General features: G+C 39.4%; 2 protein-coding genes across 10 annotated transcripts in view; one reads left to right on the top strand and one right to left on the bottom strand.

Annotated features, from left to right (window-relative positions):
- The first annotated feature begins 4 nt into the window (after positions 1–4).
- On the top strand, positions 5–27,390 carry ACTL6A (actin like 6A). Of its 4 annotated transcripts, none has more exons than XM_034999360.1 (14): positions 5–222; positions 8,924–9,000; positions 9,157–9,331; positions 11,928–12,028; positions 12,872–12,969; positions 19,098–19,192; positions 19,493–19,599; positions 19,697–19,786; positions 20,943–21,004; positions 21,290–21,404; positions 21,554–21,634; positions 22,646–22,741; positions 25,642–25,728; positions 26,914–27,390. In XM_034999360.1, exons 1-14 carry the CDS (start codon positions 198–200, stop codon positions 26,992–26,994), a joined length of 1,290 nt encoding a protein of 429 aa, XP_034855251.1. In that variant the 5' UTR covers positions 5–197; the 3' UTR covers positions 26,995–27,390. The 4 variants fall into 4 exon arrangements, with proteins under 4 accessions (XP_034855251.1, XP_034855263.1, XP_034855257.1 ...); XM_034999366.1 differs by having other exon boundaries at positions 48–222; positions 9,157–9,235; XM_034999381.1 differs by lacking the exon at positions 5–222 and adding an exon at positions 1,288–1,308.
- Positions 19,283–27,994, bottom strand: part of MRPL47 (mitochondrial ribosomal protein L47) — a 38,698-nt gene continuing 29,986 nt past the window's right edge. For 4 of the 6 annotated variants that reach the window (XM_034999393.1, XM_034999430.1, XM_034999419.1 and 1 more), the window contains one exon: positions 25,415–27,982. In XM_034999393.1, coding sequence (XP_034855284.1) covers positions 27,859–27,982 — 124 coding nt within the window. In that variant the 3' untranslated portion in view covers positions 25,415–27,858. Of the gene's footprint in view, positions 19,726–25,414; positions 27,983–27,994 lie in introns of those variants that run through there. The other 2 variants (XM_034999402.1, XM_034999410.1) reach the window with 2 other exon arrangements.

Here is a 27,994-nt window from a genome sequence, read left to right on the forward strand (position 1 = left end):
TCTCATGATTGGCTGATAAGAGCAGACAGCAAGTGTGACTGAGCTTCGGGTTGTGTGGACGCCGCTTTGTTGCCTGAGGGGGGTGGCGGTGGAAGTTAAGGGGGTAGGGGGCTAGTGCTTCTCGGGACCCGCAGTCGCGGCCGTCGCAGTCACTTCGCCCGGTAGCCTTTAGCGTAGGAGTCGCGCGGAGAGCAGCCATGAGCGGCGGGGTGTACGGGGGAGGTGAGTGAGTGCGGCCGGACGAGAGAGCGCGCCTTTTTGGCGTGTGGGGTTGTAACCGCCGCCCCCAGCCCTCCCCTCCCCGGCGGCCCCTTCCGGTCTCCCCTGCTCTGGACCCCAGCCTCCCCGCCCCATCCCCGCCCCGTGCTCTGCCCGCCCCCGGAGCCCACCCGGCTCGGCAAGAGCCTCGGGCGCCCGGAGTCGCCGCCTCCTCCTGCGGTTCCTTCCAGCCTCGGCCCCCGGAGGAGCAGGGTTTTGGGGGTGCGTGCCGGCCTCCGCCTGGGCGGGCACTCCATCCTGGGGGGTGGCCCGCAGAGCCCCGGCTTGAGTGGCTGGCCGCAGGGTCGCGTCTTCCCGGGTGTCTCCATAACTCGGCTACATTGGGGCGCGCGCGCGCGTTAAACTTGGGAGGTCCCAGCAGTTTGCAAGCGTGGACCGAGGGTTTCCACAACGACCCGTGGACCGTAAAGCGAGCCGCGAGAGGTACCACTGATTGGAGGAGTGGTGGCTCCTCAGGACGCAGCCTCCTCTTGTTCCGTGCTCTGTTGCCTTACACCTTCCATTAACTTCTGCCTGTTTGCTGACTGTGGGTGCTCCAGAGTTACTCGTGGGAACACCTGTAACTTAAAGATGTTGTCCTTGGGTCGGCTGCGGTGTGGTGGAAAGATAAGCACCGGCCTGGCAGTTACACAGACCTGGCTTGTACTTTCAGTCTCACCATTTATGGAGCGACTTGGCCTTGGGCAAGTTACTTCAGGCTCCTCGTTTTGGGAATGATAATCCCTACCCAGTGGGGTGGTTGTGAAGGTTCAGTGAGATAATGATACACTCGCTACACCAAGTGTGGTCCATGGATCAGCAGTGTCAGCATCACCTGCAGGCTTTTTAGAAATGCAGTATCTCAAGCCCCACCTGAAATATACCGAATCAGAGCTTTCATTCTTGCTAGATAGGTAGGAAGCACTGATGTATGATTCTGGTTTTTGCGGTGTTTGATGAGTTTAGAGAACAAGGAGACAAATCTAAAGTGTTGCTTTTGTCATTGTGTCTAGTAAGGTTAGTGTTTCTGAAGAGGATGGCATTTTACAGGTAAGGGATAAAAATGAGGTTTTCAAAGTTCTTAGTAGTTTTTGGAATGTAGCTTGAGTTTCTTTGCGGTAATATGCTGATCCTCATCCCCTTCTTCCCCGTTTATGTTCTTGCTTTTGATTTCTCAAATGTGAGAGTCAGTAGTTCCCCATTTTTACTCAAAGCCTAGTGGATCTTCATGATTTACTCTTTCCCATCTGAAGATGCCATCCTGACCAAAAAACTAGGTCTTTGTGCCTTTGCTCACAGAGGCTGTTGACTCCGTTTTGACCTTTAGGTTCACTGATCCAAGGACCTAGAAGCTGTTCATGAGTTTTTCCTTAGAAAGCATTGTTTAATTTGACTGAGGTAGAAATGGATACTAATAATGCCAGCAGCAAACATTAATTGAGTGCATACTTTGTACTAAGAGCTGTTCCAGAGACTTCCTGTGTTGCGTTTAATATGTGCATTAACTCAATCTGCAACAGCCATGGGAAATGATACTGCTATCCCCGTATAATGGAATAAGAAAATAAGGTATGGGAAAGATTAAGTAACTGGCCCAGAGTTACATAACTTCCTAATAAGTGGTGAACAAGAATCTCTGGGATGAAGAAAAAGGCATTTCAATAAAACCCTTTCCCATTTTAAAAATAGTTTTTTGGTTGTTTCTCCGTAAGTCATTTTCCAGTTATATAGCTACAGCATATTCGTGTATGGTTTAGGTATTCAGAATAAACGTCCTGTGTCTCATTTGCTTATGGAGAGGAATATGTCTTAAAGCCTGTTTCATATATAAAATATTTAAAACTCACAAAAATAAGTGTATGGTTTTGTGTTTGAGTTACCCCTGTATGACCAGTATTTATAGTAGGTCATATTTTCCAAAGGGTGTACTGTGAAAAGAAACCAAACCTCCCACCTAGGTTTTGTGTAATTAACTTAGTAAGCTGTATTTTTAAGTTGCTTGCTTAATTTAAAAGATCTTTGCAGTTTAAATTTTAAAATTTATAGCTATCTCATTCTAATAATGATTTCTGACTAGATCTGACACTGATCTTTAGCTTTGGGTATAATGCATAATTCATCCGGATTTCCATACTTTCTGATTTCTGGGCCTACTCATTGCTCCTGTGACCATCTTTCGTGGTTCTCCTTTACTTCAAACTTGCATTGTAAAAATAAACAGTTCAGATTTGATAAATTGTGTTTCATCATTCCTGCACCCCTTACCCCCAAATCTCTAACCTTAAAATTTTCTCAAAACCATCATCCCCATGAGTTGGGGTATCCTTGTCCAAACAAAAAAATAAAACAACCTTCCTGCTTTCTCCCAAAGTCATTTGCCTTTTTCAGTATCATATTGGACCTTATCATATAAGACCAGGTTAGAAAATTGCCACCATTGCTTCATGTTTTCCCAGAAAAATCACCACACCTCTAAACTTGGAAGCCATTTACTCTGTGGAAAAACATCAGCATCCTCAGAAAAGTGAAAACAGTGTTTTTAGTAGCAAAGAGATCCAAGTCTTGAGGATTTTTATCCATTAGAAATTGTATCCTGGTTTTTAAATACGCAGACCTGGGACACCTGGGTGGCTCAGTTGGTTAAGCAGCTGTCTCCGGCTCAGGTCATGATCCCAGGGTTCTGGGATCGAGCCCCGCGTCGGGCTCCCTGCTCAGCGAGAGCCTGCTTCTCCCTGTCCCTCTGCCTGCCACTCTGCCTGCTTGTGCTCTCTCTCTGTCTCTCTTGTCAAATAAATAAATAAAATCTTAAAAATAATAATAATAAAAAATAAATACCCAGACCTCCATGGCTATGGCTTAAGCCTCCTATCTCCCTTTGCCGTTCTCCTATTTTGGGTTCATTGGTACTTTGTTTTTAACAAAACAAGGTACAGGAAATAGACCTATTTCCCATCCTTTGAAAAAGGAAAATAAGCAGATGCAAAATTCAAAGAAGCAAGAGTCTCACTCAGTTTAAAATTCTATGTCTAGTTTGCCAAAATATTTAAAAAAATTAAAAAAATAATTTGCCATCTAATTAGGACAGGAGCATAATTGATAGATTTTTCATTTCATTTAAAAAAAAAAAAAATGTTTTTGAGTGCTCATTATGTGCCAGGCAGGTATAGGTATAGCCTCTGCCTCCAAGAAGCTTAGTCTTATGGGTGAGTCAGTCAAATAAATAGACACTGTATTTTATCCATTTTTAGTTGTACATTCCCCTCCCCCCCATATTTAAAGAGCTGAAGTTGGAATATTTCTCTTTTTTTGTGGAGGTTTTTCTATTTTACATATTTAAAATTAAAACAAAATTAATTCCAGTCTAATTAACAAGGAATATTTCTTGATGATTTGGCAGAGTTTAATTGGTATGGCAGAGTTTAATTGGCAGCATGCGTTTTTTTCTTACTGATGCATGAAGTAATGGTGCATTTTATCATCTATATCCTATGATGAGAATTGGGTGACTTGAGGAGAAAGGGTAACTAATTCAACATAGTGTGTTCAGTAATGACAATATATAGAAGTTACAAAGGTAGAGCAGACAAGAGAGTTACTAACTCAGTGTGGGGGAGTCAGAGGACTTCACAAGAGAGGTTATGGGGATGATGGAAGAAGAGTAAAGGACAGTATATGCAAAGGTTAGCTTAGTGAGAGCACATGGTGTGTTTCGGAGACAACATTATCCAGTAATGCTAGAATGTGAGGTGGGATACGAGACTACGGTCAGATTTTGCTAAGCCTTGAGTATCAACTGGGTGAAATGATTTGAATGGGAAACCACTGAGGGATGCTCTCTTTTCATTGAAGGATATATGTACCCTTATGTTCAGAGTTACAATTTTGAAAGATAACAGTGCAGCAGTTTGAAAGGGGTTGGAGAAGGTGAAGAGATGGGAAGCATAATACTTATGGGGAATTGTAATAATTCCCTGTTGAGATAAAAGCTTGATTCAAGGGGTGCCTGGGTGGCTTAGTTGGTTGAGCATCCAACTCTTCGTTTCTGCTCAGGTCATGATCTCACGGTCATTGTATCAAGCCCCCCTTGGGCTCTGCCCCTCTCAGGGACTCTGCTTGAGATTCTCTCCCTCTCCCTCTCCCTCTGCCCCTCCCCCCGTGTGTGTGTGTGTCCACACCCTTGTACTCTCAAATCTTTTAAAAGAAGAGCTTGACTCAAGACAGTGGCAATGGCAGTAAAGAGGAAAGTAATTGGGAAATATTTAGCAGAAATATTTGGCAAAACTTGATGAGGGGTATGAAAATCTGAAGACATTCACATTTCTCAGTGTTCTGCCTCTGCTGACTAGGCCACTAATTGTGATAGCACTGCTGAGATTAGGTTAGGTAGGATGGGGAAAAGAAGGCAGTGCTTCAGATACACTGAATTTGAGGTACCAGTGGGACATCAGGAGGAATTGATGTTGTACACCAAGAAGTTTGAGATACGACCTTTTGGCTCTCTGAGTAGCACCATGGCGGTTGGTAAGAACAAGTGCCTTAAGAAAGGTGGCAGAAAGGGAGCCAAGAAGAAAGCAGTTGATCTATTTTCTAAGAAAAATTGGTCTGATGTGAAAGCACCACCTATGTTCAGTGTAAGAAATACTGGAAAAACACTAGTCAAGAGAACTCAATGGAACCAAAATCACATCTGAAAGCCTAAGGATCATGTTTTTGAAGTGAGCCTTGCTAATCTGCAGAATGATGAAGTTGCATTTATTTTTACTTTTTATTTTTTAAAGATTTATTTGAGAGAGCGTGTGTGCGCATTCACTGGGGAGGGTGGTGTAGGGTGGGGCAGAGAGAGTCTTAAGCAGACTTTGCACCCAGCACAGAGCAGGGGAGGGGGTGGGGGGGTGGGGGGGGTGGGGGGGGGGCTCCATCACAACCCGAGTGGAAATTGAATCTGATACTTGACCGTCTGCGCCACCCACGTGCCCCTGATGAAATTGGATATGATGGATATGAGCCACCAGTCCAAGAATCTGTTTAAAATTTAGACATTTAATGGTAACAAATAAAAAATCTTGTTTGTGATGTTTACAAAAAAAAGTTTGAGATATGGATCTAGCTAGATGAAGGTGAGGGCTTGAGAGAGAGATTTGAGATTGAAATTATTAATATTTTGGTAGAAGTTGAGGCTGTAGGAGTGGAGCAGATTACCTGTGAAAGGATGAATTAAGGAAGGGGTTCCTGGCCTCCCTAAGTAATCCACAGGTAGAACTATATTATAATTGGTTTCTTTTATAACCTATTTTAAAACATTCTAAGAAGGGAGTCATAAGTTTCCTAACGTGTCTGTATTTGTTTGCTAGGTCTGCCGTAACAAAGTACCACAGACTGTGTGGCTTAAATAACAAATTAATTTTCTCTCTATTCTGGAAGCAAGAAATTTGATATCAAAGTGTTGGCAGGGTTGTTTTCTTTGGAGGTCTTTCTCCTTGGCTTATACAAGCTGTCTTCTCCCTTTGTCTTCCCGTGGTCTTTCCTCTATGTATCTGTGTCTAAATGTTCTCTTCATGCAAGGACACCAGTCATAGTGGGTTAGGGCCCATCCTAATGATCTCATTTTAATTTAATTGCTTCTTTAAATTAAGACCTTATCTCTAAATACAGTCGTGTTTTAAGGTACTAGGAGTTAAGACTTCAACATATGAATTTTAGGGGGAAACAGTTCAGCCCAGAGCTTTGTGAAAGAGGTCCATGATACAGAAAAGGTTAAGATCCCTGGCGTAGGACAAAAGATTGATCCTTGAGAACAGTAATTGAAAATTTTGGTTAACCAGGCAAGGCAATTCATTTATTTAGTTAGGACATTTCTTTAGCCAGTATTCTGGTTAGTCAGTGTTAATGTTTATTAATTCATATTCATTGGTAACTTTACTATTTGTACTTGAGTGTACATGCTGTGGTGACAAAAAATGCAGTGTTCTGCTTTTCCCCTACTTTCAGACAGAATAATTTGGATCAGAGAATTGTATAGAGAATGGATAATTACTTTGGGAAATGTAATAAATGCAGAAACTTCCTTTCAGATTAGAAATAAAAATAGGTGGCTCTTCATTTTATTTGACTAAAAATGAGATCATTATTCTGTAAGGACACCATCTCTTAACTACGAATATCTGTATAATCACTGATTTTTCTTCATTTTAAAACTTAATTTTTAGTACTTCCAACATACTAAAAGTATGTGTTAAATTTATATGTGATAAATAGATGTAATATTTTACTGTATTTGCCTGAGATATTTTAAGAAGTAGCATGTTATTGATATAGAGTCCCCTTCTCTCCCTCCTTAGAGGTAGCCACAGAACTGAAGTTGTAGGCAACTTTCCCAGACCCCATGCAGATTTTATATTTTTACTCTGTGTGTCCATATGAATTAAACAGTATCATAACGTGTGTGTGTGTGTGTGTGTGTGTGTGTGTGTATAGTAACTAGCTTTTCAAACTAGTCATTTTTTGGAGATTTATCCATATTAATACATATAGATCTAGACCATTTTAACTGCTGTATAGTATCTCATGGTGTGAATAAATTATAGTTTATTTCCCTACTGAGAGACCATTAGATTATTTCTCTTTTTTCCTGTGACGAGCAGTGTGGTGATAATAATGGTAATAGCGGCTTCCACTTACTGTGATTATTCTGTGCAGGTACTGTTTTGGTGCTTACATGCATTATAGCGTTTAACACATTTAATTATTAGAGCATCCTATGAGATAGGAACTATTATGCACATTTACATATGAGGAAACTGAGGCAGAAAGGTTAGAAATCACCCAAGGTCATATAGCTAGTAAACATTCTAAAACATGTCTCCTTGTGATATGTGTGAGAGAGTGTCTCTAGAGAAGATAAAAGTGTAATTTCTGTGTATGCACATTTTCAACTTTAGAACATGTGACTAAATTGTGCATTGTGGTTGTATCTTTACAAAACGTGTTTATAAACAAATGTGTAGGAGCTCCTTTCCCTACATCTTTGACAACACTTGGTCTAATCAGATGAATTTTGCCAATTTAATGGAGGTAAATAATAGTTCTTTATTCTTTTTTTTTTTTTAAAGATTTTATTTATTATTTGACAGAGACACAGCGAGAGAGGGAACACAAGCAGGGGGAGAGGGAGAAGCAGGCTTCCCGTGGAGCAGGGAGCCTGATGTGGGGTTCGATCCCAGGACCCTGGGATCATGACCTGAACTGAAGGCAGACACTTAACGACTGAGCCACCCACGCGCCCCAGTTCTTTATTCTTTTTAATGATTGAAAAAAATTCTTCTTTGAAAAATTAGTGCCTGGAAAACCCAAGTGTTTTGTTTTTGGAGGCATTCTGTTTTGGGTGAAATATTTTTAAAGAATAATTAGAGGCTTTTCTCTGAATATGAATGTGTAAAAAAATTACCAGCTTTCTTCCTCAGCATTAAACTTTAGTAAAAATCTTTGAAATGTGCGAAGTTTGATAACTTCATTTTAGTGATTTTTACTTGGCCTGTATAATTATATCTTAAACTCTTATCCTTCAGAGTCCCTCTTTTTCTTGGAGTTTTGCTACGTTTCTTCTCTAATTGCATAGGATATTATTTCCCTTAACATATGAAAAAATGATACCTAAGTATACTGCATATCTTCCCTTTGCCCCTCCAGATCTACTTTCCACCCATTTCCACCCTCTTTGTGCCCTTAAAGGCTGATCCTTATAGACTGCCTCAGTGGGTCTCTTACCCTCTAGTTTGGCCCATGGTAGGGTAACCATATTTCATGCTTTATGCCTCTTGTCCTGGTAGAACGATTAATAGGGAACCCTTTTCGCATTCGGAAGTGGCCCAGTTTGGGTGACAAATTGTGAGATCACCCGAGCCAATGGAGAGGGGGAACAGAGAGGTTGGCATATTTATTAGTCTGGTTTCTTCCCCTCGGGGTTAGCCATGGCTCACTGCATCCCTTAACTGAAGTCACAGCTCCTGTGAGGTAGCCCTCCAAACACAACTGTCTCTGGGGTCTGGTAACAGTTCTTTCTCCATGTTTCTTCAGTTCTTTTTTTTTTTTTTTTAAAGATTTGATTTATTTATTTGACAGAGGCACAGCGAGAGAGGGAACACAAGCAGGGGGAGTGGGAGAGGGAGAAGCAGGCTTCCCGTGGAACAGGGAGCCCGATGCGGGGCTTGATCCCAGGACCCTGGGTTCATGACCTGAGCCTAAGGCAGACGCCCAACGACTGAGCCACCCAGGTGCCCCTGTTTCTTCAGTTCTAAGAGTGGTAACAGATCTCTACTATTAGTGCTAGGGTATCATACTATCCCTTTTGGTTTTCCTGTATTGTGCCTATATCTTTGTAAATAGTCCCTTTAATAAGTAAACTCTTGCAAATTACCCAGTTTAGTGTACCATCTCATTCCTGATTGAACTATACTGATATACAGTTATGACTTGTTATAGCTAAATGCATCTTTATTTTAAGGTGTATTCAAAACTAGGTACAAGCTAGTAATAATGTGAATGTAATACCTGTTTTAATTTGTAATAGAGGTTTTACATACTTTCTCATTTTAAGCACATTAAGTACTCTTAATTTTCATATGATACCTGTAGGTTGTTAATGTTAATTATCCTTTCATCTTTTCAGATGAAGTTGGAGCTCTTGTTTTTGATATTGGATCCTATACTGTGAGAGCTGGTTATGCTGGTGAAGACTGTCCCAAGGTAAGTGTAGTGTTAATTGGATATGAAAAGGCCATTTATGTAGAATTAAATTCATGCAGAAATTCTGACTCAATTATAGTAAGACTTTAGTTAGAAAAAAATGACTACTTGATGAAAGCAGGTAAAACTTGTATATCATGTTCTTGACTCTTCCAGGTGGATTTCCCCACAGCTATTGGTATGGTGGTAGAAAGAGATGATGGAAGCACACTGATGGAGATAGACGGCGATAAAGGCAAACAAGGCGGCCCCACCTATTACATAGATACTAATGCCCTGCGTGTTCCCAGGGAGAACACGGAGGCCATTTCACCACTAAAAAATGGGATGGGTACGATGTTTGCTTCTGTGGATTTGATTTATAGAGTATACATGCTATGTTTTAGAGCTAAAACTTGTAAGTCGAATATCGGGTATTTTGTTGTTTTTATTCCACAAGCTGATGTTCCAGGCACTGAGAATACAAAGATGCATTAAACATGTTCCTCTTCCTTAACAGACTCACAGGGGAGATAGATACAAATATGTAGGATAAATGTTATAGCTATGTTTGATAAGCAGTGGGATTAGAGAGAAGAGGTATTTAACTTTGTCATTGGGGGTCATTGATGGTTTTCATAAAGGAGGTAACTTTTTTACTGGATCTTGATCAATAAATAAGGATTAGCCTGACTGGAAGGCTGGGTAAAGGAGAGCAACCAGCATATGTAAAGAGGTGGAGCTGTGTAAGAAGCGTACATGTTTAGAAAGATCATCAATTAAGTATGGCTGTAAGAGTGGATCCATTAGGACCAGTTGCAGGAAAGGTGGGCAGAGAGCAGTCATAATAGGGCTTGTAAACCATGCAAAGGGTATATTAAGCTGGCAACTCTGAAAGGTAACCCCAAAGGAATTTAAACGGAGGTATGAAATGTTCATATTTGTCAGCTGGAGAGATGATTCTAAAAGCAATATGTAGGCTAGATTGGAAAGAGTTAATAGAGACAGGAGGATCAGTTAGGGAGGTGAGAATTCAGATGAGAAGTGAAGAGCGTTGAAATTTTATAACTGATGGTAGAGATCCTGAGGTGGCTTTGAGAAATACCAAAGAGGTGAAAAGAGAAGAGTTGAAAAAGTTTCCTCAATTTTTGATTGGGGTGATTGGGTACCATGCACTGAAGTAGGATAGAATGGAAGGAGCAAGTTTTATGGTCTTAAAAGGCAAGTATATTACTTGAGATCACTCTTAGGTTCAGTTATTCACGAGAAGGACTCACAGGACTCAGCCTATAGTTGTACTCATGGCTAAAATTTATTACACTGAAAGGATACAAAGCAAAATAGACAGGAAAAAAGGGCATGGAGTGAAGTCCAGAGGAAACCAGTGCAAACTTCTCAGAGTCTTCTCACAGTGGAGTCAGGCAGGATGTACTTAATTCGTCCAGCGACGAGATGTAACAACATGTGTATTGCCTACCACAGGAGCTCATTAGAGACAATTTTTACTGGGGGTGGTCACGTAGGGACCCTGTGCCTCGCATGTACTAAAAATCCAAGGCTCCCAAAGGGAAAGAAGGTGTTCAGCATAAACCACATTGTACAAACAGTTTAGGCTCAGTGAACTAGCCTTATCATTTAGGGGAAGTTTTATATCAATGTAGGGAACTGGCCAGTTCCTGGATGCCAGCCAAGAGTTTTTTTCTGTACAGCATGTAAATGAGTTTGTTATTGCGTTCAAAGTATTTGAATATAGGTGCTGTTGTAGTAAGCAGGTGAGAAAAATTTTAAGACACGGAGTTGCATTTTAATAGCGAGAAAGTGTGAAATACGAGACACGGGTTGAGGATGGGGTTCCTTGTCAGAGCTTGTTCTGTATTTAACCGAAGAGAAGAAAGTGTGCCCATGAAAGAGAATGAGAAGGAATAGTTAGGGATGTAGGAGAATAAATACTCAGCAGAAGGCCAAGGGAAGAACAAGTTCTGGAAGCATAGAAGTGATTCATTCTCATTGTTCTCAGCTGTGACATTGAGATTTACACTAAGAAGGGAAAAGTTAGAGTGACTGACAAAGTTCATTGACTAAAACAAACAAAATCCTCATATGCCTATGGGAGTATGTTGTACAAGTCATGACATTCTTCTTTGGACTGTGGCAGAGCAAGTTTGTAAACTCTTGAGCAGTCAGTAATGTCAGATAATGTTAAAGAGGTCAAGAGGCGCCTGGGTGCCTCAGTCGTTAAGCATCTGCCTTTGGCTCAGGTCATGATCCCAGGGTCCTGGGATCGAGCCCTGCGTGGAGCTCCCTGTTTGGCGGGAAGCCTGCTTCTCACTCTCCCACTCCCCCTGCTTGTATTCCCTCTCTTGCTGTCTCTTTATCAAATAAATAAAAATCTTTAAAAAAAAAAAAAAGGTCAAGCAATATTACAAATGTGAAGTTTCTGCTGGATTTGTCTGTTAGAAGGTCATTAGTGACTTATGCATGCATTTTTGATGGAATGTTTAGGTGGAAGCCAAATTGAAGGCATATTATATTCCCTGAGGGTTCTTTTTTTTAATCTTTTAATCTTTTTTTCAAGTAGATTATAAGCTTTTTGAATATCAGATCTAGATCATACCATTCTTTTGTATTTTCTCTTACCATTTGAATTGCATACTGTGCCTCTAGTAAGTACTTATTGAATAATATTTATTTGGTATCACTAATTACATTTGGGACAGGTCTAAGGGTTGTGATGCTGTGGGGACTGGAGCAACCAAAAAGAATTTCCATATTTATAGAAAACAAAGATGATGTCTATATAAAGTACTATATTATGAAGTAAATCTCTCTGAAATAAGTAGGTTCTGTATATTAAGTGTTAATGCTAAACTGTAGAAACAGTCTCTTAAAAGATTCTGTATTCATCTTCAACTAAGCATTGTTTTCAAGGTGTTAATCTTATATTGTAGTTGAAGACTGGGATAGTTTCCAGGCTATTTTGGATCATACCTACAAAATGCATGTCAAATCAGAAGCCAGCCTGCATCCTGTTCTCATGTCAGAAGCACCGGTAAGACAAACTTTCTTTGCTGAGTTTCTGTAGTTGTTGTTTTTTAAACTAATTCGAAGAATGTTTTATTTTTCTTTAAAGAGGCATAGAAGTTCATATTTTGAATTTTGAAAATTAGGGAAAAGGGGATTAATTTTTCTATACTATTATAATTTTTATTATTTCAGTAATTAAAATATTCAGAGAACAGTAACAAAGCACCCTAAATGGGGTTTGATATTTTTTTTTTTTTCCCAGGGATTTATTTAACATTTGATTTCCTTGGGCTGCTTCCCATTTGGGTTTATGAATTGTCCCTATGCCCCAGGGGCAGGGCATATCTGCTTTTATACTCTGCTCTCCAGGAGAGAAGTCAAATGTGGAGCTAGGGCTGGAAATTACTAGACCGAAGTCTCTTGTGAAATGAATTTGGTACAGAGTCCAAAGAGCCCAGCAGGCTAGCATAACGATCATAAATTATCAGTATTTTGTTTCCTAGTTTCCTTTTAAGTAGGAAAATTTGGTGGTTTAAAATTACTAGATTCACTCTTAAGATTTAATATACTTTATGTTTGTTTATAAGAATCGTGATTTTCTTGTACTTTGAAAAGTCAGTAACTTGTAGAGTTCATGGCAACGGATAATTTTACTTATTAAATGATAAATTTTAATTTATATTTACTAAATTTATTTACAAATAAATAGAAATATACATATATATGAAGATTATTTTCTGTGGTACTCTATTCTATTTTTAATATTAAGTTTACATCTTTGTTAATATAGTACTATGTTGAATCTTGAAATCAACATTTTAGTTTTTAAACAGTAAATAACTTGCATTTCTTTTTCCCTCTTCTCAAGTGGAATACTAGAGCAAAAAGAGAGAAACTGACAGAGTTAATGTTTGAACACTACAACATCCCTGCATTCTTCCTTTGCAAAACTGCAGTTTTGACAGCGTATCCTTGAAAGAATAATAATCAGCTTTTCTTTCAAAGTAAATGTGGTGCTGCCGTTAAAGAGAATGCCCCCAGCAGGAAGACATGAGCCAGTTCTTTGGCTTTTTCTCTCTCCCTTTGTAGCTGTCTTTCAGTATTTCTTATTGGAATAGATATACCAGAAGTTATTAGGGAAATAAGAAAGAAATGCTCAAATCCTGCTTGTTGACAAGGTTTTTAAAAATTTTGTTTTTAGGAGGGGAGTGTGAATAGAAGGTAATGTTTAAGCCAGTTGGATTAAATAAGTTCAAAGATTGCCATTTCCGTTCTCCTCTCTCATTACCATAGAAAAGTGGAAATTACCTATAAATTCACTTAAGATTTAATCACCAATTTTTAGAAAATCACATATTTATCGTAGACATGTTAAGGGACAGACAAGGAAATACTATGTCCTTATCTCAAAGAATTTGTAATGTAATATTCTTCTTAAAAGGTAAATAATTGATTTAAATAGTACTTTAAGGGCTGCCTGGGTGACCCAGTCGGTTAAACGTCTGCTTTCGGCTCAGGTCGTGATCCCAGGGTGCTGGGATTGAGTCCCACATCGGGCTCCCTGCTCAGCAGGGAGCCTGCTTCTCCCTCTGCCTGCTGCTCTCCCTGCTCGTGCTTGCTGTCTCTCCGTCAAATAAATAAATAAAAATCTTAAAAAAAAACTGAGGGTTGCTGGAGTGGGGGTTGGGGTGGGAGGGATGGGGTGGCTGGGTGATAGACACTGGGGAGGGTATGTGCTATGGTGAGCACTGTGAATTGTGCAAGACTGTTGAATCACAGATCTGTACCTCTGAAACAAATAATACATTACATGTTAAGAAAAAAAAAAAAAAGATAGCTGGAGGGGAAGAATGAAGGGGGGGAATCGGAGGGGGAGATGAGCCATGAGAGACGATGGACTCTGAAAAACAAACTGAGGGTTCTAGAGGGGAGGGGGGTGGGAGGATGGGTTAGCCTGGTGATGGGTATTAAAGAGGGCACGTTCTGCATGGGGCGCTGGGTGTTATGCACAAACAATGGATCATGGGACACTGCATCAAAAACTAATGATGTAGGGGCGCCTGGGTGGCTCAGATGGTTAAGCGTCTGCGTTCGGCTCAGGTCATGATCCCAGGGTTCTGGGATCGAGTCCCGCATCGGGCTCCCTGCTGGGCGGGGAGCCTGCTTCTCCCTCTGCCTCTGCCTCTCTCTCTCTCTCTCTCTCTGACTTTCATGAATAAATAAAAAAAAAAACAAACAAAAAACTAATGATGTAATGTATGGTGATTAATATAACAATAAAAAAATTAAAAAAATCCTAAAAAAAAAATCTTTACGCAGAGAATAGAAGTTATTTGTATGATGTGGGGGAAGGAGCCCTGTATTTAGAGTTTAAGTTGAAATGCTTACAAACTGTGATTTTTGAATTAAGTACTTAAAACCTAGCTTTACTTTTTACTCATCTATGCCATATACCTCCCTGGATTGCTGTAATATTCAAGTAAATTTTGGGCGCCTGGGTGGCTCAGTTGGTTAAGCGACTGCCTTCGGCTCAGGTCATGATCCTGGAGTCCCTGGATCGAGTCCCGCATCGGGCTCCCTGCTCAGCAGGGAGTCTGCTTCTCCCTCTGACCCTACCCCCTCTCATGTGCTCTCTCTCTCAAATAAATAAATAAAATCTTTAAAAAAAAAAAAATTCAAGTAAATTTTACATATATATGAGAATCACTGTGGTAACTGTAATCTAACATTGTCTATAGTGCTGTGTTCTTTTTAAGATTTTATTTATTTGACCAGGGGAGAGAGAGGGAGAGAGCAAGCACAAGCAAGGGAACAGCAGGCAGGGTGAAGCGGGCTCCCTGCTCAGCGGGACTCGATCCCAGGACCCTGTGATCATGAACTGAGCCAAAGGCAGACGCTTAACCGACTGAGCCACACAGGTGTCCCTAGTGCTGTGTTTTGGAGATGATTTTAGTGAAAGTGTGGAGGTAGAAAGTGTAAGTATTCTTTCCGGTGACTTAGTTTATAGTTGAAGATTTCTATTAGACTTCAGAAGGAGTTGTGGAAATAGGTTTGGGTCAAACTGTAGAGACCTTGCATGTTAGATTTTTAAAATTTGAACTTTAGACTCTAGTATAGCATTGCAGGTTTTTGAGTAGAGGCTGGAGAATGCTAGCTAGCACTGTGTGCATTATCTCATTTAATACTCATAATAACCCTCTGAGGAACGTGGTTGAAGTGAGCAAACTAGTTCAAGTCCACAATTTAAAAGTGGCTTTACTGATTTTGAATATAGGTCTGTTTGGCTACTTCCTTACAAGGAGTGTGTAAACAGAATGGGGCATTGTTCTATTTTTTTAACCTTTTATTATGGAAAATTTCTAACACAAAAGAAGATAGAATGTTATATTGAACCTCCATGTGCCTATCACACAGTTCAGTTTTCAACACATAGCTAACTAGTAGTAGTTATAACCCTGCCCACTCCCCCTCCCACTATGATTTTGAAGTAAATCCCAGACATGGTATAATTTTATCCATAGAAACTTTAGCATGTATCTCTAAAAGATTTTACCATGTGTCTAAAGACAAAAAAAGAAGTAATCACAACTTTTTTTAAAAACAGTGTAGTATATTTGAGTCAGGATCTGAAGAAGGGTCATACGTTGTATTTGTTCAGTATGTCTCTTTTAATCTATAGATTCTACTCCCCCTGACCCTTTTTTTCTCTTGTTATCTGTCTGTTAAGGAGGTAGATTGTCCTGTAGAATTTCCTACATTTCTGGATTTAGCTGACTGGTGTCCTTTTACTATGTTCTTCTAGCCCAGTGGATCTCAAACCTTTTACATCCAGAGCTTTTATTTATGTGGATTGTATCTGGCAGTGTTTACCATATTGGAAATTAAAATAGAAACCAAAAAAATTAGATTTCTTAGTTTAAGTAAATTAATAATAAATCATTATATGTTAATGTAAAATATTTTAATGAAAATCAGTTGATTTCTGAAACCCAAAAAATTATGAGAAGAGTGGAATTATTTTACATATTTTCAGATCTCTTTAATGTCAGGCTTAATAGCAGATGTTGGATTCTCATATCTGTCTTTTGAGTTCAGTCTGTTCTGTATCACACGTGACATGGTCTCTGGAAGAGTTGCATATACACTCATGAGAGGGTGGGAGTGAAAAAGGCAAATAACATCTTAGTATTATTCTAAAAATTGTTTTGACCTCTCAAACATTTTGTATGGCTTCAGGACTCCTTTACACTTTATTTATTTATTTATTTATTTATTTATTTAAAGATTTTATTTATTTATTTGAGACAGCGAGGATAAGAGACAGAGAGCATGAGAGGGAGGAGGGTCAGAGGGAGAAGCAGACTCCCCGCCGAGCAGGGAGCCCGATGCGGGACTCCAGGATCATGACCTGAGCCGAAGGCAGTCGCTTAACCAACTGAGCCACCCAGGCGCCCTCCTTTACACGGACTGCCAAGATTTTGTTTATGTGGATTATATGTCAGGATCACTGTGAGAAATTAAAACTAAGAATTGTTTTTTTTTTTTAAAGATTTATTTATGAGAGTGAGCAGGTGTGTGAGGTGGGGGAAGGGCACAGAGATGGGGAGAGAAGTAGATTCCCAGCTGAGCTTGGAGCCTGATGCCTGCGGGGGCCTGATGTACGCATGGCTCAATGCGGGGCTTTATCTTATGGACCCCCAGATCATGACCTGAGCAAGAACCAAGAGTCAGGTGCTCAACTGAGCCACCCAGGTGCCCCAACTGAAAATTGTTTTAGCATTTATTTATTCACTTAAATATGACCAAAAAAGACCCATTAAGGTTAACATAAATACCATTTTTATGAAAAAGATATATTTTCCAAAACAAAAAATATTAGTGAGAAGGATAGCATTGTTTTATCTGACTTAACTGATAGCTGGGTTCTCATACCTGCCAACCTCAGGCCCTGTCCTCTTGACACTTCAGGCTAGTAAAGAGGGCCTTCTGCTGTCCAAGCTGCATACTGTTGGAGAATGCAGTTAGCTGCTGTGATTTTGCAGAGTGGATTACTCTCTGTTCTATTTTTGTTGGGCCCCCTGAAGTCCTGCCCCTGAAGAGTTTAGCAGTAGTCAGAGATGTGGGTATATTTTATACTCTGATTTTGGGTTTGACCCCTTCTGTGTGTTCTCTGGCTTCTAGGGTTTCTGCCTTACCTGTCCAGCTTTTCTTCCAGCCCTGAACTCCTTTCTCTGTTCACTCAAGGTGGTAAAGTTGCAGTTTTCCACCACTGCTTTCCCAACCGTAGCCATGGAGGTGGGGAGCACTTTCAGGCAAGGAAGCTACAACTTGAACTTCTTACCCCTTCCAGTTGCAGTTTTATGAGAGTAAATTTTGGCTGAATTTTGACTGCTTTTGAACACTTTATCTTAAAATGGTCATTTAAGATAATTTGTCCAGATTTTGTTATTTATAGGAAGGTCCATATACCTTTATGCCACTTTTTAGTCTGGTATTACTGCATCTGTCACTTTGTATTAATAGAGCATCAGATTAATGTTTATGTATATAGTTGACCAGAGGTCAGTAGAGTACCAGTACTAGCAAAGATAAATCACCAACCTGTCTTTCTGGCCATTGATTCTCATTGATTGTGATCATTCTTAGGCATTGCTTGGTTTTCTGCCCTTAGCCCTTCATCTCTCTTGACATGCTCTTTCTGGTTTAAATTATCCATTTCCTTGGCTTCAGATACCAGTTCTACACTAACAAATTCCAAATCCGTATCTGTTTTGTATCCCAGATCTTTCTTGTGAGCTCCAGGCACACATCCAGCTGTCCTACTAGAACTTTTTGTATTAATTATCTGTTGAAGCACTTTAAACTCATTATGTCAAAGCTGAATTAATCTTCTCTCCCCTCAAATTTATTCCTCCTTCTTTATATCTTCTTACTCGCAGTTGCGCAGACTAGAAGTCTTTCTCTTTACCCCTTCTAATTTAGTCAGTCATCAAGACCTTTTTTTTTTTTCTCCCCACTGCCTCTCAAATCCATTGATTTCTCTCTCTCCACTGCCACTGCGTTCAGTGCAAGCTATTTCTGGGATTACTGCAACCCTTCCTCTTACCTTGCCCATTCTTTTTACTCCCCTCTAATAATCATCTTTAATTGCAGGCTGCTTTAAGCCAGAATCATCTTCAACATTCTTGCAGGCTCTGCTGAACTACTTTGCACTTTGCTGGCCTCACTGTACCCTCTTGCCGCCTGCCCTTTCCACAAGTTCCTCTCTCTTCCCTGTGTTTTCCTCCCTAGCTTACATTTAGATTTCCTCAGGGTTGGTTAGGTGGGCTCTCCATTACAACCCCGGGGCACCCTGAGTTGTTCTTTTCACAGGTTACTGGTCTCTACTAAACAGGATATCCTTCAGGGCGGAGTCCATTTAGGAGCACCTTTTTGTGCCTTCTGTGCTTGGGAATGTCAGGGCCAGGGCCAGACTGAATACCTTCCTTTATTCAGTACCAGACTTAACACTAGGCACCTAATAGATGCTCAGTAAATACTTGATGACCAAGTGAATGGCCCTCCTCCTACGTACTGGTTTATGAGGTTCATGTGACACATGCCTTCTGCAGCACAGAGCTGTGGAAGATGGGGTCTGCCAATATTTGTTGGCTGTTGAATCCACCTGGAATAGCTTTCCCATTGAGTTGTGGGAACTGCCACACTGCTGAAATGGTTGTTCTTTAACCTATGTGGAGAATGGTTTTAGTTCCTAGCTCAAATGCCACAGCCTCCCACCGTTTTACTGAGTTTCTGTAGATTTTGTTAAATAGAAGTCTTTTCATTTGTCTCCAGAGACTTTGAATGATTGTGCTAATTTTGACCAGTTTAATAGATGTCTCTCTGGGATAAAGGTTTCCCTGCCTCCCTCTCACCATCATTTTGGAAGTGCTGCTTGTTGTCATTTGTCTTTAAGCCAGTTATTTGACACCAGTTTTCATCCGTGGATTAACTTTAACACCTTTTAAGCCATAATACACATGTTTAAGAATGCCTTAATAAAACTTTCCCTTTACAAGCCTTGATACTTTCTTTTCCTTAATGCTTTAAACTAGATTTGCTAATGGTCGTTCTACTGGGCTTATTTTGGACAGTGGAGCCACTCATACCACTGCAATTCCAGTTCACGATGGCTATGTCCTTCAGCAAGGTAAATGGATTTAATGAGGGTACGCTGAGATGATGTTAGCTGTCATGAAGACGTAGATAACAGAGCAGTGAATTGGACTATCAAGTCATATCAGTTTCCAAATAATGTCTCTTTATTAAGAGTTTTTAAAACATCTTTATAATGTATATTTGAAACTGATGCATGGCTTCATTCATGCTTAGAGGGATAGTTCAGTTAATTCTACTTGAAAAAATTATTCATATATAAATACACAGAAGAATTTGTCCCAAGGAGCTTGGATTTAATGCTGTCTTAGCCTTGTTTAATCTGTTTTCATAGGCATTGTGAAATCCCCTCTTGCTGGAGACTTCATTACTATGCAATGCAGAGAACTCTTCCAAGAAATGAATATAGAACTGATTCCTCCATATATGATTGCATCAAAAGTAAGTGATGCTTGAATTTTCTCTTTGGGATTTATTTCTAACTCCCCACCCCCATGTTGTGAACTCTATTAACCTAGCACATGCTCTTGGTACTCAGGAAGCCGTTCGTGAAGGATCTCCAGCGAACTGGAAAAGAAAAGAGAAATTGCCACAGGTTACAAGATCTTGGCACAATTACATGTGTAATGTAAGTACCCTTATTCTCTTTATAAAACTATTATAGGCTATACGTTTTTGAGTAGAATGTGAGCAGTTTGTATTTTTTTTTTTCAAGATTTTGAGAGAGAGACAGCACAAGTGGGGGTAGGGGCAGAGGGAGAGGGAGCAGCAGGCTCCCCACTGAGTGCAGGGCCTAATGCAGGGCTCACTCCCAGGACCCTGAGATCATGACCTGAGCTGAAGTTGGATGCTTAACCAATTGAGCCACCCAGGTACCCTGAGCACTTTATAGTTTTAATGGTATTTTACAAACAAAAATAATAGCTTATTTTGAGAGGAAAGGGATGCTTTTCATATTTGTCAAACAAATTATCTCAACAAACTATTATATGTATTCATTTGGATTACAATAAGACCCGGAGGGAACTTTGGTTTTGGAGTAAAAACAAACATTATGTATTCTGTACATTTTTCGTCTAAGATAGGGAATGGTTTTAGTATGTAGAGACCTGCTAGTATGGCTCAGTTATGTTCTCTTTTTTTTTTTTTTTTAAGATTTTATTTATTTATTTGAGAGAGAGAATGAGATAGAGCATGAGAGGGGGGAGGGTCAGAGGGAGAAGCAGACTCCCTGCCAAGCAGGGGGCCCGATGCGGGACTCGATCCTGGGACTCCAGGATCATGACCTGAGCCGAAGGCAGTCGCTTAACCAACTGAGCCACCCAGGCGCCCTAATTATTGTTAATTTAAATGTGGTATAATATAGTTTCTAATGCAAATGTTTAGAGTTGGGTTTCTTGATACTCTGAGTCCTTGCTGGATAGACTTATACCCTTGAAATGACTTTGCCATCCAGGAACATGGTCTGGTTTCATTAAGAAAAGTATTTTAAATTGGGCGCCTGGGTGGCTCAGTCGTTAAGCGTCTGCCTTCGGCTCAGGTCATGATCCCGGGGTCCCGGGATTGAGTCCCACATCGGGCTCCCTGCTCAGCGGGAGGCCTGCTTCTCCCTCTCCCACTCCCCCTGCTTGTGTTCCTGCTCTCGCTATCGCTCTCTCTGTCAAATAAATAAAATCTTTAAAAAAAAAAAGTATTTTAAATATAATATTACAAAAGTATAGATTGCAAAGACAAATCTCCATAACCTTGTTTCTTAAAAACTTTTTTTTTTTTTTAATCCATAGTGTGTTATCCAGGACTTTCAAGCTTCAGTACTTCAAGTATCAGATTCAACTTATGATGAACAGTATGTTTTCTTATCTACAAGATTTATAATAGCTCATTAAAACCTTCATACTAAACTTCTAAACACTGAATACTTCATAAATGAGGAGAGAAATCGATTTGTTTAGTTAAAGAATTGCAGAATATGCTTAACTGGTCTAAAGGTAAAAAGTTATGGTAAGAAACACTGACTAGCATAAAAGAAAGATATTCTCACTCTGCTTTCTTACAAGTTGATAATTTCTTAGTTTATATTTTGAGCAGGATTTTTTTTTGTCTTTTGTAATGTTGTTTAATATGTTTTCAGAGTAGCTGCACAGATGCCAACTGTTCATTATGAATTCCCCAATGGGTACAACTGTGACTTTGGAGCAGAACGGTTAAAGATTCCTGAAGGATTATTTGACCCTTCCAATGTAAAGGTATAAAAGCTTGTTTCATAATTAGCTTGACTTGTCCCATATATGTGAAGATCTTGTGTAATTATAAAACCTAAATAACACTGACTAGATATTTTTGGGTGTGTTGTTTGAAGTTCTTCTGTTAACTACTAATTTTTATTTTGTTGTAGGGATTATCAGGAAATACAATGCTGGGAGTCAGTCACGTTGTCACTACAAGTGTTGGAATGTGCGATATTGATATCAGACCAGTAAGTGTCAGCCTCCTGCTTACAGTGTAAAGGTATTTTTTTGGGTAAGGAAGTACCCCCAGATCAGTATTTAAGTTGTCAACTTTGGCCATTGACTTTGAAGTCCATTTTAGAATGTGTAAAATCATGAAGTAGTGGAAAAGGAAAAATGCAGAACTCTAGAGCTATGGTGTCCAGTGTGGAAGCTGCCAGCCACATGTGACAATTTAAATTAAAATAAGTAAAAATTTAAAATTCCATTTTTCAGTTGCACTAGCCACATTGTAAATGTAGCTAACGGCTACTATTTGACAGTGCAGATAGTGAACATTTCTGTCATCACTGAAAGTTCTTTTGGACAGACAGTGCTCTTCTAGAGATTTCCTAAAACGTGACAAACCAAAATATATATTATTGGTGATTTTTCTTGTGTAATTTTGCTACTTTTATTGTTTAGGAAGGTATGGGTTTAAATTATGTAACTTTTACATAGAGTTTAGAGACTCAACCTTCATATTTTTTGTGCTTTGCCAAGTTTTATATACTAACTCCATATTATATATATACTAATTATTAGATTGATTATATCTTATTTAAACTCTAGATTCAGGGGCACCTGGGTGGCTCAGTCGGTTAAGCGGCTGCCTTCGGCTCAAGTCATGATCCCAGGGTCCTGTGATTGAGCCCCGCATCAGGCTCCCTGCTCAGCAGGGGTCTGCTTCTTCCTCTCCCTCTGTGCTCTCTCAAGTAAATAAATAACATCTTAAAAAAAAAACAACTGGGGTGCCTGGGTGGCTCAGTCGTTAAGCATCTGCCTTCAGCTCAGGTCATGATCCCGGGATCCTGGGATTGAGCCCCGCGTGGGGCTCCCCGCTCAGCGGGAAGCCTGCTTCTCCCTCTCCCACTCCCCCTGCTTGTGTTCCCTCTCTCACTGTCTCTCTCTCTCTGTCAAATAAATCAATAAAATCTTAAAAAAAAAAAAAAAAACTGTTGGAAACATTTGGAACTAATTTTTTTTTTTTTTAATCCTAGGGTCTCTATGGAAGTGTTATAGTGGCAGGAGGAAACACGCTAATACAGAGCTTTACTGACAGATTGAATAGAGAGCTCTCTCAGAAAACTCCCCCAGTAAGTTTGTTTGTTCTTTAGTAGTATTCTTCAGTCTTGTGTGTCATCACTGGTGTAACCTTATAGATAAGGTTTGTTTTTCAGTAGTAGATTGCTATTTTGTGTGTGCCTAATACAGTATTACCTAAAAAAAGGTTAATAGCCCTTGTTACTTAAATTTTCATAGATGACCTCTTTTCATAGATGACTCTTGTACTTGAATCTTTTATTCATTGATTCCATATTTAAGTACCTGTTGTCTGCTAGGCACTAGGGGATATAAACTATAATCCCTGCCCACTAAGGGCTCAGTCTGCTAGGAGGAATAGACATGCATAAAGACTATAATGTGCTAAGTGGTTTTAGTAGGTCATGAACCAGGCACTCTAGGGAACACTGTAGAGCGAGCACTTAACTCCCTCATGAAGAAACTGAATGAATAGGAGTTCCAACTGGTTGGTAATTTATGAAAGGACATCTAGGTGGAGGGAATGCCATGTGCAAACTATGAAGGGAAGATGGCATATTCTGATATTTCAACATAGTTGGTTTAGTCTGTGCAGAAGTGGGAAGAGTGGGGCACCTGGGTGGCTCAGTCGTTAAGCGCCTGCCTTCGGCTCAGGTCATGATCCCAGGGTCCTGGGATCGAGCCCCGCATCAGGCTCCCAGCTCCGCGGGAAGCTTGCTTCTCCTTCCCCCATTCCCCCTGCTTGTGTTCCCTCTCTCGCTGTGTCTCTCTCTGTCAAATAAATAAAATCTTAAAAAAAAAAAAAAAAAGAAGTGGGAAGAGTGATATGGCTGGGAGGATGGATGGTTTATTAATTTCCTAGGGCTGCCATAACAAAGTACCACAAACTAAACTGGGTGGCTTAACACAACAGGAATTTATTCTCTCTGTTCTGGAAGCCAGAAGTCTGAAATCAACATGTCAGCAGGCTCTCCTCTCTCTGAAACATACCCATGAGAATTCTTCTTTTCCCTCTTAGCATCTGATGGTTTACGAGGAATCCTCCGGTGATTACTGATTGCAGTTCCAACACTTCAATCTGTCTCCATTGTCATAGGGCAGTCCTCTCTTGTGGGTCTATTCTCTTCATTATAAAAACTCCTGTCCTATTGGATTAAGGGCCCACTCTGCTCCAATATGTCCTTAATTTGTATCCTAATCACACTTGCAAAGAACCTATTTCTAAATTAGGTAACATTCATAGGTACCAGGGACTAGAACTTCAACATATCTCTTTGGGGGACACAATTACACCCACACAGATAGGTACTAGGTCATGTTGCTTATTAATAGTGAACCTCTGGGATAAAATTTGGCAGAGGACTGCAGAACTCCTATGTTTGTTTTAAAAAGATCACTGGGTGCATTATGACAATTTTAAAAAGGATTTTAAAAGGATTAGAAGAACGTGGTTTGGGGAGAAGATCTGGTACACATTGATAACAGAGTAGTAGTCATAATCTTTAGATTTTAAAACTTCTATCAAGTAGTTTTTTGTATGTTACTCTGTATTAGTTATTACATTAAAAGAAACTTATTAAGGGTTACATGGGCCCTAATTGTATCTATAGAATTTGTATATTTGGGAGTCTTTTTTGTTTCTCATATAAAGGAACATTTTTTTTTTTTTTAAGATTTTATTTATTTATTTGAGAGAGAATGAGAGAGAGCATGAGAGGGAAGAGGGTCAGAGGGAGAAGCAGACTCCCTGCTGAGCAGGGAGCCCGATGCAGGACTCGATCCTGGGACTCCAGGATCATGACCGGAGCCGAAGGCAGTCGCTTAACCAACTGAGCCACCCAGGCGCCCCATAAAGGAACATTTTACATATGGCACATTTTTAGAATTGTTATTTAAGTTGTTATATTGTTATTTAAATATTGATAATAGGCACAGGATTGACACCTGACTTGTATTTACTACATTCTTGGAGATATAGTCTGACCTGGAAAAGACTTTAATTAGATTTGATAGGAAGTCCCAGAATAATGAATATACAGACCTGGGCTGTCCAAGCTCTGGTCAAGAGCAGTTAGGTATTATCCTTGTCATTTAGGAGGCAATTAAAAATCAATGCAATAACAGGGAAAAAAATTTCCTTGTGATCCATATCAACCAGTTCCTCACCTACAAAAATCCATGTTCATCCCTCCTGCTTCCAGCACCCCCTCCCTCCTGTATCACATATTCTACCCCCAAAACATACACATTTATTCACTGTGAAAAAGACTCAAACTATGTGTTCATATAAAATAATAGGGAAGTATCAGCAATTTGAGAACTTTCCCCAGAAACAAAGTCCTAGGTAGGGGGAAGATCTCCTGATATAGGGAGACAGGGACAGTACTGAGCCATAAACTGTGTTTATCAAGAGAGTTCAAAATATAAACACTAATTTGGGAGGAAATCAATATGAATGAAAAACTTAACCTGAAATCTGATGTCTGCATTTTGATTTGGAAGTGGAGGGGGGTGGAGTGACCTTAGATAGGAAGGGATTAGGACAGCGTGAAGGCCTAAAAGAGTAGTAGCTAGCAAGTTGAGGATTATATAGAATGGGTAGCAGGTTGGGATGACAGATTTGGTGTTAGAAGAAATGAAATAATATATGAAGGACTTAGCAAAGTATCTGATTTATAAGTATTCAGTATGTGTTTGCTATCCTAGGATATAAACTGCGAATGCCATACTTTTTAGTATATAATTTATTATTAAATATTATACATTAAAAGCCACAAAGTAGTTTAGTCAAAATACTTTATACAGTAATTCAACCCATGCCTACGATTAGCCTAGCTGTTGCAAAATAATCACATATAATTGGTGTTTGAACGTCATTAGGCAGTCAACTGAATTTTCTGAATTGAGTCATCTGTTTTGATTGTACTAATACTTAATTTTCCCTCTATTTTAGAGTATGCGGTTGAAATTGATTGCAAATAATACAACAGTTGAACGGAGGTTTAGTTCATGGATTGGAGGCTCGATTCTAGCATCTTTGGTTAGTAAACTGAAAAATAGTCTTATTGAATGATTTCACTTAAGTGTACCAGTGAATATAGTAAAAAGACTAAGAATAATTCCAGTGCATCATTTATCTCTGTATTTTATAACTATCAGATGAGTAGAGGACCTAATAATACCAGTTTCACATGTTCTAATTTAACAAAATGCTTCAGTGCCTTATCAGTGGCTATTTGTCAGCCGAATTTCAATTTCCCTTCTCAAAGGTGGGAATTTACTAACTTACTCACACCTCTTCTCATAGTCCCATTGGCACTGGTCAGGACTTCTCTGTAGCACACTTAAAATTAAATCATTCCTTCTCAGGTCCTGGTTGCTCCCTGGCCTCTTGGGGAGGTAGAAGAAATCAGGAGTTGGCTCTTGGGGCAAATGGTGAAGTCATAGTGCTGGGTTTTGCATGTTGCTTTGACAGGTGCTTGCTTTGAATCAGGAGAAAAAGTCCTTGTACTTACCTGCAACCCTAGACTGGGTAGAATTTCCCCTTCACCTCAGAGCAGCCAAAGTAAATGTCATGAAGTACTTATACTGAACATTTTTAAGCTAGTAAATGTTTTCTTATGTATTTGTTCTATTTGCAGTCTTTTACTAGATCTTAGATCAAAATGGAGTACCATGCATGAATCCACTTGAATAGGGTCAATCTTAGGGAATGAATTTGTCCTACTTATATGTTTTATTACTAATGTAGCTTAGGCTCCTTCCTCCTCGGGTCATTTTCCTCCTTTCCACTGTCTATAGTGCCTATGTACTATCAAGTGTGTACTTGCAAAACTATCCTAGTCCTGATGGATGAGCACTTTTGAGATCTAAGTGCTGCCATTAGTCAAGTGCTAGGGTATAGCTCTTCAATTCTGTACTGGGATCAAGCCTTCCAATGACAGTTTCTATTGTTGTCGTAGGTTGGCAGCAAGCCATCATAGCTAAACCTCCCATCTTCCTGTCACAGCCATTTTCTAAAGCCTCCGTGTGAATAGGAAGACTTAATATTCTTTCCAAATAGTGTCTTTGGGTGTTCTGGAGGAGGGCTGAAATAGGGGAGTGATGGAGGACTGTTTGGGGGAGGGGCCTAAGGGTTCTTTAAAGATTGGGAGTTGTGAAAAGATATTTAAAAGTATTTTCTAATAAAAAGGCACAGTATATAACTTTTCTTTCCATTTTATAGGGTACCTTTCAACAGATGTGGATTTCCAAACAAGAATATGAAGAAGGAGGGAAACAGTGTGTAGAAAGGAAATGCCCTTGAAGAGTTCCCAAAGCTCTACCTTCCTGTGTCACCTTAAGTTTCATAGCTTTAGTATACTCAGGAAAAGAATGACCATCTTTTGTAGAATGTTTATACATTTTTGCATATTTCAATTTCCACTTAAATTTTTTAAGGCTTTAACTGGCTCTATAAATTAAGATAAGTTTGTGCTTTCCTTGAAATGCACTTATTCTTATTACAAGCATTTTATAATTTTGTATAAATGTCTATTTTCTCTAAATATTTTGCTTTCAGTAAAATGCTTTCCAACTCTGTTTAGTATGTCAGTTACCAGTGACTAGTAGAATTGGTTTTTATTGACTAGTAAAACTTATTGCCTATGCTTTTTACCTTAGGCTTGCAAAGTTAAATAAAAATTATTAGCCATTCCAGAAATACTTTTTTGAATTATTGTTGTGTTATGACTTAACTACTTTAAGGACTAAATATATTTATCATGATTTTGAGTGAAAGTACTCACTGTTTATTAACAGTAATATCCACACCCCCTTCATATGCTATTAACATAATAGTAAAAATGTTACCTGGATCCAAAACGACCTTACAGCCTCTGCTATAGCAGTTGACATTACTTTCCCTCCCCAGGGTACAGGTGATGTTAATTAAAGTCTGTTTAGATGTCAGAATTTATAAAGTGGGTATCTGAACTTTATACCTGATTTTTAAAAAATTTTGGCAGAAGCATGACCACTTCCAGAGTTAGCATGCATATTAATTCTTAAAAGAGTTGATAGTCATTTGACTAAAAACACAATTTCTTTATAAAATTACTTAATACACATTTACTTTTGTATATAGACTTATCAAAGGAAAACAAAATGGCAACTTAAGAATTCAGACATTTTAGATAAGACTTGATTTCTGGGCTTCAGAAAGATGTGGAAACTTTTTCTGAAGAAATTTTTCTTTCTTTTTCTCTAAACTTTTCTTTCTTGCTTCAATGCGGGCTCGTTTCTCAAGTCTCAATCTAGAATAATAA

Source organism: Mirounga leonina, unplaced genomic scaffold (genome assembly GCF_011800145.1).
Source record: "Mirounga leonina isolate KUSES-001 unplaced genomic scaffold, KU_Mleo_1.0 Mir_115, whole genome shotgun sequence".
In the NCBI taxonomy this organism is placed as follows: Eukaryota; Metazoa; Chordata; class Mammalia; order Carnivora; family Phocidae; genus Mirounga; species Mirounga leonina.